Source organism: Pseudopipra pipra, chromosome 11, assembly GCF_036250125.1.
Source record: "Pseudopipra pipra isolate bDixPip1 chromosome 11, bDixPip1.hap1, whole genome shotgun sequence".
In the NCBI taxonomy this organism is placed as follows: domain Eukaryota; kingdom Metazoa; phylum Chordata; class Aves; order Passeriformes; family Pipridae; genus Pseudopipra; species Pseudopipra pipra.
The window spans coordinates 19956213-19970628 of record NC_087559.1 but is presented as its reverse complement, the minus strand read 5'-3'; the positions used below and the strand labels follow the sequence as shown (position 1 = coordinate 19970628).

Genomic DNA, 14416 nt, shown 5'->3' with positions numbered 1-14416 from the left:
TCATCCTAAAATAAGCACACTTGAAAGGAAAATATCACATGTGAATCACATACACAAACCCAGCTTTGTGAAGAGGGAAGGCAACATGACAAGCAGTTTCACATTAGCATGCCTTAGCAGTCAGGCTTGGGAACACTAAAATGCATTTGCAAGTGTCTTAGTTTCCCAAGAAATTCTTTGAGTTTATTGCAGTTAACAGCTCCAAAGAGCCAGCACCAATTCCTGGTGCTATTTACTTTAGCTGTGTATTTTAGCTTTTTATTTCTACACCCCAATACACTTGGGGTGCAGAAACCAGGTCAGTTTTGTTTAAGCCAGTGTAATGAACAAGGGCTTTCACAAATCATTAGCTCCAGCTAGAATAAATAACCTTTTTGAAGTTAATGTCAGGTGTTGGCATTTGAAAAATTACCGACACACATCCCGTGTAAATGGATAGTGTAGGACTGGGCACTTCTTTATTTAGAACATTTTTTGGTTCACTGACAAGTGTGTTTACAATTATGGCCAAACTGGCCACCACATCTGGTTGAACCCATCATGGATAAACCCAAAAATAGGCCATCTGAATGAATACTCAAACCTAAAAACTTTAGTAGCAGCCTCTTAATTAATTTGTGACCCAAGTGATTCAAATCAGGGTGACCCAATTGTAGCCTTCCTGTACCTGAAGGGAGCCTGCAAGAAACATAGAGAGAGACTGTTTATAAGGGCTTCAAAGTGACAGAAAATAGGTTTAGATTAGATAATTAGGAAGAAGTTCTTCCCTGTGAGGGTGGGGAGGCCCTGGCACAGGTTGCCCAGAGAAGCTGTGGCTGCCCCATCCCTGGAAGTGTCCAAGGCCAGGTTGGACAGGGCTTGGAGCAACCTGGGCTAGTGGGAGGTGTCCCTGCCCATGGCAGGGGGTTGGAATGAGATGGTCTTTAAGGTCCCTTCCAGCCCAAACCAGTCTGTAACTCTGTGATGATTCTATTAAATGTTTAAACAGCAAATACTCCTTGTCACTTCCTCATACCCAGCTCTGTGGGACAGCCTTGCACCTGTGGGTGGTGTGTGGGCAGATTTCTCCTCACACTCATCAGGAGCACTGCCTTGCATGCTGACACTCAAATCCTCACCAAATCCTGCTGCACCAGGATGGCAATGGGCCAGCAGCAGGATGGGACAGGAGGACCCAGCCTGCCTCTACTGCTTTCTCTGTTCTTCCACAAAATTCCTCTCCCATTAGAGGAATTCCTCTCCCATTCCTCTCCATACCAGCAGCAGCCTCCCGTGCAACAACTAGTGCAGTAAATCACTGAAAACTTGCTATCTCTATTGAGACTTTCCCTGAAGTCACATCAGGATCTTTGGATCCCCAACCTTGCCTTACAGGACAAACCCCTCTGCTGCTGCTGTGCTGTCCATCTCCGTAACCACAGGGTTCTTCTTTCTTGACCCTCTCTTGCCTCAAGTCCACCAGCCAGCTCACTTCTGAGGTGTGGTAAGATATGGTAACTACCAAAATACCACTAGAGGAACCCTGAATAGGAAAACATGCCAGTCACACCCTTTGGAGCCCAATGCCTCCTTCTTCAGTGCTTGCCCTCGTGCTCTGCCACCTTACTCACCGGAGCGTGACTCATACACTGCAGCCTAAAGTTAGGTTTTTGCAACATTTAAATAGCTGTACATGGCAGGACTGCTGAGGATAAATTACTACAGAAGTAAAAAAACTGTGCACCATCCCAGGCCAGAGATGAATAGGCCCAGGAATTTTGGAAAGATGAGGACAAGGTAGCAGAGCAAATAGAACTGTGTAAAACCCAGCTGAAAATAAAAGGAGGAAATGGCAAAGGAGTTGTTTGTGCAGGTTGGGGGGTTTGTTTATCTTGTGCACAAAAGGAAATAAAAGACCTCCCCACCCCCAAAAAGATTGGAAATGTGGAATATACTCCATAGTAGGGTCTCAGACCTCTGTAACCTTAAAACAATTTTATCATGCTGCAACAATAACAGCTTGAGCCAGTGTCTCTGAGGAGGGACCCTGAACAAAGAACACCCTGGGCTTTCATACCCTCACAGTGTAAGGGGTCTTCCTGCTGAGCCGTGGGCTCCTGCTGTGTGGGAGTGTCCCATCACCTGGCTGGTGTCACAGGGCCAGCCTTCTGCTGAGCCCTCCCTCTCATACAGTCTTAGGGTCTGAAAAATTTGGCTTTTCACTCTGATGCACCATCAGAACCACAAGAGCACATTGTCCCTGAGGATGTGAAAATCCCAGAACGTTCCTGTTGCATGATGCCCCCAAAAGCAGACCAAGGGTCTGTACAGATGTTGACTCATTTCCCTCTTCCCAGACATGCTGCACACATCAAAGCTGCTATTTCTGCTCCCTGGGCACAGTTCTGCTTCTGTTCCCTGTCTCTGGCTCCCCACAGCACACCCAGATCCACACCATCCTTGGAGGGAGCAGGATGAACCATCTGTGAATAGAACTCTGGGTTATGTGAGGGAGCATCCCTTAAATCAGTCCACAGTTCACCTGAAATGTGCATCACTTGCTCATACTGCTGGTGCTCTCCTCCATCACCACGTATTAGGCTTGCTGGATTCAAGATGTTATATCAAGTCCTGTCTATGTGCCCGTTGTGGCTTGGGCTGTTGCTGCTGCCCCTCGCTGAGCACAGGCTGGATCCAGCTGACTGATCTCTCATGGGCTCCTCATTTCTGTGTTACCACTCCACAGGTGATCCCATATCTATTAGTTCTTGGTCGCCTCAGTCCAAGGTTTAGGCGATTCCCCCCCAGTCCAGAAGTCCATGGCCAACAAAATCCCACAGCTCTGAGAAAACTTCATACCTGCTTTTTGTGACTGGACGTGGGAGCTTAATTATGGCCTCTCTTTCTTCTGGATCTATCATTCATTGCCCCTTTCCGAAAATGAAGCCTAAGTATTTAACCTTTCTTTTGACACAGCTGAGGTTTGGGTGGAGATGCAGCTGTTCCCTGTTTCCAGGGCAGTATGTTTAGTACACAGGCGTTCTTCTCTCAATTTGCTAATGACAAACGTCTGCATGAACCAACTGTACAAGAAGCGATTCACTCAGCAATTTTATACCTCAGTTCCAGTGCATTGAGTGCCAGACTTCTCCGCAGATTCAACAGGCCTAACCTACCTCCTGAAGGCCACAACAATTTGGGGTCTCTCCTAACGAGTGTAGGGGGCTGTGGTCTCTCACTTGGCTCACAGGGATATTTTGGGGTCTCTCCTAAGGCGTGCAGGGGGCTGGGGTCCCTTGGCAGGCACACAGCAGGGTTAAACTTTAGGGGGTTTCTTGCTGTTCTTCCCACGCCCGGCTCTGGGTTGAGGCCATGCCGAGCTGGGAGCAAATGTGCTGACCCTGCTCTGCCTGGGCTGCTGGAACAGCGGGTGGGCCCATCCCATCCCATCCCATCCCATCCCATCCCATCCCATCCCATCCCATCCCATCCGGGGGCCCTTCCCAGGGCAGTCTGGCCGGGCCAGGGACCCGCGGGGCGAAGGGGCCGCGGGGCAGCCTGACGAGCTGGGGGGAGGCACAACAAGGGGCCTCCTCGCTGAGCCCTTGGCTGGAGCTTCTCTGAAGCAGAATTCCGGTGTTAAGAGCCTCCAAAGCAACCAAGAGCCAGAGGAGCTCACGGAAACGTTCATGCGAATCCAAGGCAGACCCCACTGCACACCCCGTGCTGAGCTCTCTGCCCCTGACAGCGCTCGCAGCCTCTTTTCTCCCGTGCCCGAGCGCGGGTCCCTCCCCGTTCCCCCACTGGCCCAGGGACTGCGGGGTTACACCTTCCCCACACGCCCACAGCGCCCCCAGTCCACGGCCAGCAGGGGAAGGGTCCCCGGCCTTGCCCAAAGGGGGGTCCCGAGTCTTTGCTGCTGCTTGGTCCCCTTGTCTCTGGGCAAACTGCACCTCTCTGTGTCTGACAACTGCACCACCAGGCCCTTGGCACTGCACCGCCGACTTGGCAAGAACGCCTCTTCATCCCTAATAGAGCCCAACACACACCTACAGCCCCGGCGCTTGGCCAGGGCACAGGAGGCACTGCGGGGGGACAGCTGAGCCCGTGGCTTCTCACCCCAGCGGGAGCCTGGCACTGTGAGTTCCGAGGCCACGCCTTAGACGGCAGTGACCATGGCCCACAAGCTGGGAAGGTCTTGAGGGGCAGAGACTTTCAACGCTTCTCCCCGGGAAGAGTGGCTGATCCTGGGGTTTGTTTCATCTTTTCCCCTCAAAACCAATATCTTGACAGGGAGTAACACACCTTAGCTCCACCCTCCTGTGGCCTGTGATGTGCAGGGCTGGTTGTGCAGGCATTTTACAGGAACTGCCCTCAGTTTATTCACCTGCAGAGCCAATGTCATAACCTACCAAAAAGGGGCTTCTTATTCACTGTTGTCATAGCTGAGATACTCGGACAGATGGTACAATTCCAAGTACTTGGATCCAAAGCTGTCTCAAGTCAGCAAAGGATAACGTGACAGTGGACACTGCTCAGTTCTTAGGGCAGAGGGAGTGGGAACAGAAAGTGCTCTCACAAATAAAGAGTTCCATGTTCACTGCTGGTGTTTAATACATCCCTTTGCCTGCAGTAGAGCTTGTTATCTCTTTCCAAGGATGGCATTTCTCCGTTCCAGTCACTGGAGGCCCATGGCTGCCGGAATGCAAATGCTGTTGCCACCGCCAAGGGAACTGGGAGCCTCAGTTGCAATAGAGGGACACCCAGCCTTTTTCCTTTAATGTCATGGCAGTCCAGTCTGCAATGGATGAATTCCTTGCTGCTGTTGGCTAACCCTTGTGCTGGTACCAAGGTGCCATCCCTTGGATGGAGCAGGCAGGGAGGGATCCCAGGCCCACGGTGCTGGCGTTGCTGCAGCTGCCCTGATTGCCTGCCTTGGGTTATTTTTATGAATTACGGCATCAAGTCCTTCCCTGTTTCAATATGGGCCACCCCCCAGCCCTGAGTGCACAGCACACACTCGGTGTCGGCGTGGCGGGGGAAGAGCTGGCAGGTGCTGCCGGCAAGAGCGGGAATCACCGACAGGAGGTGAATGTTGGAGCTGGCATTGAGATTGCAGTAGAGTCATGGAACGTCTCACTTGTGCAATGTCATACAAATCAGTTCTCAGGCCAACAAGTAGACTGGACAGAGCTGTGTGGCGGGATGTGCTCCCCTGGCTGGGAGGGCAGCTCCTGAGATTTGTCCCCTCACAATCCCACCCAGACAGTGAGGTCACAGCAGGGCTGTGAGGTCACAGAGCCCCGTGGTCCCACAGCATCACAATGACCAACCACTTGGTCCCTGACCACAACTATTGTGACAGTGGCAGCAGTCGGTGACGTTTGGACAGTGATTACTGGACAGAGATTGTACAACAGAGGTGTCAGGACAGTGGCAGCAGCAGTAGCTGCCGGCCGGTGTGAGGGCGAGGGGCCATGGCCCTTGCTCTCCGCCTCTTCCTCCTCCTCCTCCTGGCAGTGGCCCTGCACGCCAGGGCTGCCCAGGCTGCTCCGGTGCCAGTGCGGGGAGCAGGTCAGCCGGCGGCCTGGGGCACCTTTCCCGGCCAGCGGGCTCTTCTCCCCAGGAAGTGTCTGGGATGGTTTTCCCCAGGGCTTTAGCCAGAGTTTCCTGGGTGCGGAGAGAGCCCCGAGGGGCCCTTGGCTGCTCCAGCCGCTCCCCCAGGGATGTTGCACAGGGCCTGGAACGAGTGTGCAGAGCGGCCAGGAGCCAGCCCAGAGCTGCCCAGGCCCCTCTGCAGCTCTGGCCATGTCCATTGACATCTGGCCCCCACGGGGCTCCCTGAGCCCCTGCAGTGCCACAGTTCTCTGAAGCAGGAGGGGATCCCAGCATGCCATGGAAACGGTTCCCATCTCTGTTTGCTTCTAGATGAGGACACTGGGAATGTTTCTCCTTTACATTGGCTACGTGAAGTTTTGAAGCCATTTAGGCCTCCTGCAGGTAAGCCTCAATATCCACTTAAAGAATAATAATTGACAACATGGCAAGAGCCAGATGACAGAATCTTCTCTGGCTGTTGAGTTACAGGGGTGTCCACAGGGAAGACTTTTCCAGGTCCTGTGCTGGTTCCTCCACAGGAGCCCAGCTCACATGGCAGAGGTGAGTAGTCTGTCCCTGCTGACCTCACAGGCTGAGCTCTGGTTTTCTCTAATCCATTCATTTCAAATGGAACCACCTTCCATTTGGGTCCTCCAAAAGGCAAGAACCAACATCCAGGAGAGTCCCTTGATTCAGACGAAGTTCTGAAAGAAATCATGAAGGAACTGCAGAGAGAGCACAGTAGGTCTCTTTCCCCCAGCCTGAGCCATGACACTCATCAGCTGGGGGCTTTAGACACACATGTGGACAGGCAGTGGCTGCACAGCAGGCAGGGACTCACGTGTCTCCTCTGAGGGCCTGACTCCGTCCCCTTGGGCTGTGGGAGCTGTCCCAGGGCAGGGAAGGATGAGGCTGGCACTGCCTGCTGCAGGGATGGGTTGTGTGCGTGTCCCTCAAAGGAGCGACTGCTCAAGCAGCTCCGCTCCCCCCGGGCTCTCCTCCCGGCCTTCTGGGTTTGCTTTGGTGGGACAGCCTGTCCCCAGGGCTGGGAGCCTCCAGGCACCCGCACTGAGGGAAACAGAGGATGTCCTGGCTGTGTCCAACGCGCTGTCGGCTTAGCAGGGGTGCCCAGGACGGGCTAACGCTCCAAATTGCTCCCGCAGATGCAGCTGGTGCCAAAATACATGTTCCCAAGATCCAGGAGAGTGCTGGAAGAGATTTCTGTCGGGGAACACGCTGCTTGATTGTGATAATGGCAAGCATGTTTGGTGGGCAGCTTGTCATCATGTCATGCTGCGCTGGAATCTGGTACTGGCGGGTGAGAAAACGGTGAGTTGTTTGTTGATCTCCCCCTCAAACAGCTTCTTTTGAAGGCAGCTCCTAGCCATGGAACATTCCCAGCCTGGCTGCTGTGGAGCGGCCAGTTAGTCCTTGGCCAAAGAACTCTGCTGAGGGTGCTGCTGCTGTCCAGTGCTGTGCTGGCCTCTCAGCTGCTGGGCCCCTCCTGGGGAGCCCGCTGGGACTGGAGCCAGTGCTGGCTCCAAGTGAGCCTGCCTGGCCAAGAGCAGCCCCAGCAGGACGGGCAGAGGCAAAGCAAGGTGGGGAGGAGAAGGAGCGGGGACGAGATTGCCCTTGGAAGGCAGACGTGCCCTGGCGCCCGCTCCTGCCCAGGGACCCTGCCCAGAGCCATCCCCCTGCTCGCTGGGGCCTTGAGGGGCAGGTGTCCACCGGGGCCAAGGTGTGCCAGCAGCTCCCCCGTGGTGCTGAGCCTTGCCAGCTCTGGGCCCTGCTGGGCAGCAGAGTCCCTGTGTGCCCCCTGCAGCTGGGCCTCAGCCACCTCCTCTCTCCACAGGCAAGAGAGCAGCCTTGCTCCTGCTCCAGCCCAGCCAAACACCTCGGTTAGGAGGAAGCAGATCTCTCATCTCAGCTCTCCCAGCCTATACCCGGCTATGCTGCCGCAGCTGCAGAACCTCCACGTCCAGGAGCCACCCAAACGAGCCCCTCTGCCACTGAGCCCCCTGGCCCTGCACTCCAACCAGGTCTGAAGGTGGGCCCCCCACCAGGGTAGGGGTTGGCCCACCTCTTATGTACAAATAAAGAGATTTTGAGCCCTCACCGAGTGTCTGGGTGGTCCCACCAGCAAAGCCCCAAGGCCCCAGCCCTGGCTGAGCTCCAGCCCGGGCACAGCCGTGGATGCCCATGGTGTGGGCAGGCAGGAGCCAGGCTGGGGCTGGGGGAGCCTGTGGTGAGGGACCTTGGGCTGAGGGCACATTTATTGCAGTGGGACCATCTGGGCCTGGGCCTCTCACATAGGATGCCCAGGAGAAGAGGGAAGCCATCAGGAGCATCTCCAGGGGCACAGCCTGACAGTGTCAGGAGGCAAAGCAAAGGTCCTCACCAATTAAGACACCCTTGATGGGACCTAATTGATGGGCCATCACCAATCCTGGGTGCTGCAAGGGGTCTCCTTGTCACCTGCGGGTGCTGAGCCCTCTGTTCAGACGGTCCCTGAGATTAAGGTATCAACGCTGAGCCCAGTGCTGGAAACCAGTGCACGTGTTCACTTTAACCATCTTGGGAACTTCCGTGGCATTGTTCCATTCTCTCCACAACCATCAGTGGCTCAGACCACTTCTCCTTCCCGCATTTCACCCCTGGAATCACACGATCTGTGGAATGCAACACCTATGGTTCCCTTGGAATGGCAGCACTGGAAGCATTTAATGCAGAAGAGCTCTAGAGAGCACCAGCAATCCAGGGGCAACTACACACTTAATTTCCCAAGTCAAAACACTCAGTGTAGATGGGTTGCGGGTCCCCATAAGGCAGGTGGGGTTTTGGAGTCCCACTGTTTTAGTTTAACAAGATTACAACTTAGAAATTAAGAAACTTCGGGTGGAAGTGTGGAAAAGGGAAAAACCAGTTTTTTATTAACAAAATCTGAATAAACAACGAATGGTGCAATCAAAAACTTTAAGAAGAAACAAAACAAAGTCCCAGTTCCAGGGGTGGGGGAGAAAGCTGTGGCAACCCAGGGGTGGGGCAGGGGGAGGCAGGACTGTCCTGGCCATACTCCGCAGAAATTAGCTGTTGGACTCCCAAAATTCCATATGGACAAAGATTCCTCCCAGACAAAAGGTGCCACACCAGAAAGCTCTTGCTGCCCCTGGAGTGCCCAGGCTGGCCCACCAACTGCACCTGAAACCCAAAGCTTACAGGCTTTCTTTCCTGGGGATAAGGGCTGTTGTTGGCTTTTTTCATCCCTGTGCTAAAACTGCTGGTCCGACTCCCAAAATTGAATATGGACAAAGATTCCTCCCAGACCAAAGGTGCCACCACAGAAAGCTCTTGCTGCCCACGGATTACCAAGAGTGGCCCACCAACTGCACATGAGAGATGTAGGGTAAGGGCTTTCTTTCCAGCGTGGAACTGCCCTCATTCGGGTTTTGGAGCCCTGCGCTTAAACTGCCAGTCCGACTCCACAAAGATACAGAGAGCCACAGACCAACCTCACAGGCCACCACAGAGAGCTGGGAGGGTGGCTGTGCCCTTCCTGCTCGCCCTGCCTGGGCGACCTGCCATCCCAACTGCCCTGCCACACCCTCACTGATGCACCACGCCCCTGTTTGCCTGCCCCTGCTCACCACACCTGCAGTCACTTGCACTCCCTGTATCAGTTTATATCGCCCAGAAATGACCTGGACTCCATTCCCCAGCAGCTGATTAGGTCTTGCAAGACAGCTGGGCTCAGCTGGGCTCAGCTGGCAGCAGTTTCTCTCTGCAGTTTAAATCTCCCACAATCAACCTCAGCTCCACCCAACAGTGAGCTGATTAGGCCTCGCAAGGCAGTTGGGCTGAGCTGGGCTGAGTGAGGAGGAGCTTCTCCATGCAGTATAAATCTCCCACAAAGAAGCAGGGCTCCACCCCTGATCACCTCATAAGGCCTTGCAGGGCAGCTGGGCTGAGCTGGTCTGCTCAGATCCAAGGACAGAGTGCTCTTGCTGCCCACGGAGTGCCCAGGCTGGCCCACCAACTGCACCAGAAAGCCAAAGGTTCCAGGCTTTCTTTCCTGGGGATAAGGGCTGTTGTTTGCCGTGGGCACAAGAGAAGAAAGGGAGACGTTTCGAAGATGGCAAGAAGTGTACGGAAGATGACAGCAACATTTGGACACTTGCTGATGCCTTAAAACCTCGTAACTCCAGACAAACTAAACTGACTTTGCTAAAGGACAATTATAGAATTGTTAATGCATGGTTTGAAAAGCTTTGTACTCCAGTTTTATCGAATTCTAATATGTTTATTCCCTCATGTTTTATTCCTCTTTTCTGATTAGCTAGAATTTGCTGCATTGCAGCCTTCCCTTATTTGGCATTGTTCCTCCCATAAATGCCCTTATTTGGGTGTTTCTCCTCCCCTTTACCCTAAAAAGGCCTCAGCTCCTCTTACCCTTTCCATATAGGGTGTGTCTCCACCCCCAGTTCTGGAACCTTCCCCATCCTACCCTATATAAGTGAGTCCCTGACAAGAATAAAGTGCGATAGCCCAGAGCAGCCTTCTACTTCGCTCGAACCCCTTTGTGCTGTCACGTGATCCTTTCCCCATTTCGGATCGTGGCAGCACCCCGTTGTGACAGGCTCACATGCCCCGTCTATCCTTGGCATGAATTACCTCAGGAGAGGGTATTTCAGGGACTGTAAAGGGCATCACTGGGCTTTTGGGACAGCTGCTGTGGAGACAGAGGAAATTAGACAGTTGAATACCTTGCCTGGCCTCTGAGAGGACTGCTCTGCTGTGGGACTGCTGAGGGTTGAAGAACAAAGGGTAACGATTGCTACCACAAGAGTGCAATGTCGGCAGCACTGCATGAACTGGGACGCTGTGAACCCCATCCATGAACTGGAGACAAGGGAGTGGTCAGCAAGATTCACTCCCCCTTTAATAGCCCTGTATGGCCAGTGCATAAGTCCAGTGGAGAGTGGAGACTGACAGTGGACTATCGTGGCCTGAATGAAATCACCCCACCACTGATGCCGCTGTGCTGGACATGCTGGAACTTCTGTATGAGCTGGAGTCCAAGGCAGCCACCACTGACACTGCTAATGAGTTCTGCTCCATCCCTTTGGCAGCAGAGTGCAGGCCACAGTTTGCTTTCACCTGGAGGGGCATCCAGCACACCTGGAACCGACTGTGTGGAAACACAACCCCACCATTTGCCCTGGACTGATCCAGACAGCACTGGAAAAGCATGAGGCTCCAGGGCACTTGGGTGACATCATCGTGTGGGCAACACAGCAGAGGAAGTTTTTGAGAAAGGGGAGAAGCTAATCCAGATCCTCCTGAAAGCTGGTTTTGCCATAAAACAAAGTAAGGCCAAGGAACCTACCCAGAAAATTCAGTTCCTAGGAGCAAAAGGCAACAGCCTGGATGTTGCCAGACCCCAATGGACATGGTCAACAAAAGAGAAGCTCTGTCCCCACTGACCAGCAAGAAGGAAACACAGGCTTTCCTGAGCACTGCAGGGTTTTGGAGGATGCATATTCCAGAGTACAGTCAGATTGTGAGCCCACTCTACTTTGTGCTATGGAAGAACAATTTCAAGTGGGGCCCTGAACAGCAACAAGCTTTTGAATAGATCAAACAAGAGATTGCTCATGCAGTAGCCCTTTGGTCAGTCAGGACAGGATAGGATGTGTAAAAGGTGCTCTACACTGCAGCTGGGGACAATGGTCCGTCCTGGAATCTCTGGCAAAAAGTACCCGGGGAGACTCGAGGACAACCCTTCTGCAGTCGGGGATACAAAGTTTCCAAGGCCTGTTACACCCCAACTGAAAAACAGATCCTGGCAGCTTTTGAAGGGGTTTGAGCCACTTCTTAAGTGATTGGCACCAAAACACGGCTCCTCCTGGCACCCCAACTGCCAGTGCTGGGCTGGATGTTCAAAAGAAAGCCCCTTCCACACATCATGTCACTGATGCCATGTGGAGCAAGTGGATGGCTCTGATCACACAGCGAGCTTGGATAGGAAACCCCAATGCCCAGAGATCTCGGAATTCATCACCAACTGGCCTGAAGGCCAAAATTTCAGACCATCACCAGAGAAGGAAGAGGAGCAGGTGCCACGTGCTGAGGAGGCCCCACCGTACAATCAGCTACCAGGAAATGAAGGGTGACACGCTCTCTTCACTGACAGTTCCCACTTATTGCAGGGGCACATCGAAAATGGAAAGCTGCTGCATGGAGTCCTACCTGGTGGGTCACACAGGCTATTCAGGGACAAGGCTGACCAAGTCAGGCTGCAGAGCTGAAAGCCATCCAGCTGACTTTAGATATCACTGAATGAGAGAAATGGTCAACACTCTACCTCTCCACGAACTTGTGGATGGTGGAAACGCTCCGTAGGGGTGGTTGGACCTATGGGAAAAGGCCAGTTGGCAGCACAGAGGGAAACTTGCTGAATTGTGGCAAGAAATTATTGCCCAGGCAGAGAAGTTGGCTGTAAAAGTATGTCATGTAAAGGCACAGGTACCCAAGAGCTGGGCTAATGAGGAGCATCATAACAAGGGACAGGTGGATCGGGCTGCCAAGATAAAAGTGTCTCAGGTAGATCTGGACTGGCAACACAAGGGTGAATTATTTCTGGCTCAGTGGGCCTATGACACCTCAGGTCATCAGGGAAGAGATACAACATCCAGATGGGTGGACTTAACCATGGACACTCTCTCCCCGGTTATCCATGGGAGTGTGAAACGTGTTGTGATCAAGCAGGGCCAAGTGGGTGAAGCCCCTGTGGGATGGGGGATGATGGTCAAAATATAAATATGGGGAGGCTGGGCAGATCAATCATAGCACACTCCCCAAACCTGCCAAGGCAAGTGCTATGTGCTGACAATGGTGGAAACGACACTGCATGGCTGGAGACACACCCTGTGCCTCACACCACTGCCTGGAACACCATCCTGGGCCTGGAAAAACAAGTCCTTGGCCACAGCACCCCAGAAAGACTTGAGTCGGACAGTGGGACTCATTTCAAAAACAGCCTCATAGACACTTGTGCCAGAGAGTGGGGGATAGAATGGGTGAATCATATTCCCTGTCATGCACCAGCCTCTGGGAAAGTTGAATGTTGCCATGGACTGTTAAAAACCACATTGAAGGCAATGGGCAGTGGGACCTTCAGTAGGATCTGAATTTAGCGAAGGCCACCTGGTTAGTTAACACTGGAGGCTCTACCAATTGAGCCCTGCCAGTCAGAGCCCTTACATACCTTAGAAGGAGATAAAGTCCCCATGGTGCATATGAGGAATGTGTTAGGGAGGACAGTTTGGATTACTCCTGCCGCAAGCAAAGGCAAACCCCTCCGTGGGAGTGTTTTTGCTCAAGGACCTGGGTGCACTTGGTGGGTAATGCAGAGGGATGGGCAAACATCATGTGAACCTCAAGGGGATGTGATTTTGGGTGAGAACTGTCTGTAACGTTGAATTGCATATATAATGCTGGTTGCTGAATCACACTGCCACTGTGTGCCATAACTGCCATGGACAATGAGGACAGACTGCTCCAGTTACACCACTCATGACTAAATGAACTCAACACACATCTTGGGGGATGGTCAGTGACTAGTGAAATAACACCTGTGCTTCTGAATAGTTATGTGTATGTGTATCTATCTATCTATCTATCTATATATACACAGTTAAAAAAGGATTAATTTTGGCATGAAGACGATGGTATAGAACAAGGAGTGGATTATGTCGTGGTTACAGAGATAGGAGGTGGGCATTAGCACTACGTGGGTGTGACCAAACTGTATATTCTGCACCAACTACATCATCATTGGAGGATGTCATTCCAGCAGGGAATGCCAAGGCGCCAGAAGAGGAACGTTTTTTCATTCCTGCCTTGGTCGCCGAAGGCGTGGACTGTCCCTCTAAACTCTGCGGGCAGAAGTGGAAGGGTGGCCTTTCTTTTGCCAGGCTTGCTCAGGAGAGGGAGGGCCAGGGCTGCAGCTGCTGCCTGCCACTGCTGCAATTGCCCCAGAGCCATCGGAGCTGCTCCGTGAGTCCCAGGAGCTGTTGGAGCCACTCTGTGAGTCCCAGGAGCTGTTGGAGCCACTCTGTGAGTTGCACGAGCTGTTGGACCTGTTTTGTGAGTCCCAGGAGCCATCGGAGCTGCTCCATCAGTCCCAGGAGCCATCAGAGCTGCTCCATCAGTCCCAGGAGCCATCAGAGCCACTCTGTCAGTCCCAGAACCTGTTGGGGCCGCTTCTCAAGCCCTGCCACAGGTCAGAGCCGCCCCAAATCCGAAAACAAACGTCACCACTACTGCAGGGACCGTCACCGCCACAGGCACCATCGGACCCAGTGTCTCTGCAGCATAAGTCCTTTCAGACAAAAGACTTTTCCAAGCTTTGCTTTGTCCCTCTTCCCCATTGTTTGTCTGGCTGGGGGAGGGTGTTAAACTGCAGAAACTCATTTGCCACATTGATTTCTTTTTTCTCCCAAGCCATGTGAGGTGAAAAACGGGAAGGAGCCCTCTTGTTTTTTTATCCTGGGGTCCAGGCAGGAAAACTACACTGGATGCTCTCTTCAGGGAGCAGTTTCTTTTGTTCGGTGGTGTATACTCCTGTTTGTGGGTAAACCAATCCATTTGTATTGTTCTGTTTACTGCAAGTTTTTCTTGTAAAAATTCTGTAAATGCGTGTAAAATTGGGATTCCCACAATTTCATTTTCCCATTGTCTCTCCTAGTGTCTCTCCCCCTGCCAGAAGGGGGAAGAGGAGGGGGTGGACATCCTCAGTGGGGTTAACCTTTTTTTTAACCCTGGGTTATTTAAACCACCA

At 52.8% G+C, this 14416-nt stretch overlaps 1 protein-coding gene and 1 long non-coding RNA gene across 3 annotated transcripts in view; both read left to right on the top strand.

Moving 5' to 3' along the window:
- The first annotated feature begins 5126 nt into the window (after window positions 1–5126).
- LOC135420517 (uncharacterized) overlaps window positions 5127–14416 on the top strand; it is a 490234-nt gene continuing 480944 nt past the window's right edge. Inside the window, exons 1-4 of one of the 2 annotated variants that reach the window (XR_010433569.1) lie at window positions 5127–5553; window positions 5908–5979; window positions 6067–6138; window positions 6238–6249. Coding sequence is in view for 1 of the 2 variants with exons in the window: in XM_064668085.1 (XP_064524155.1) it covers window positions 5457–5553; window positions 5908–5979; window positions 6067–6138 (241 nt within the window). In the remaining variant the exon portion in view is untranslated. Of the gene's footprint in view, window positions 5554–5907; window positions 5980–6066; window positions 6139–6237; window positions 6250–14416 lie in introns of those variants that run through there. The other variant, XM_064668085.1, reaches the window with a different exon arrangement.
- LOC135420518 (uncharacterized) lies at window positions 6259–7692 on the top strand. The gene is made up of 2 exons (XR_010433570.1): window positions 6259–6318; window positions 6741–7692. It is a non-coding gene; the product is annotated as an uncharacterized LOC135420518 (long non-coding RNA).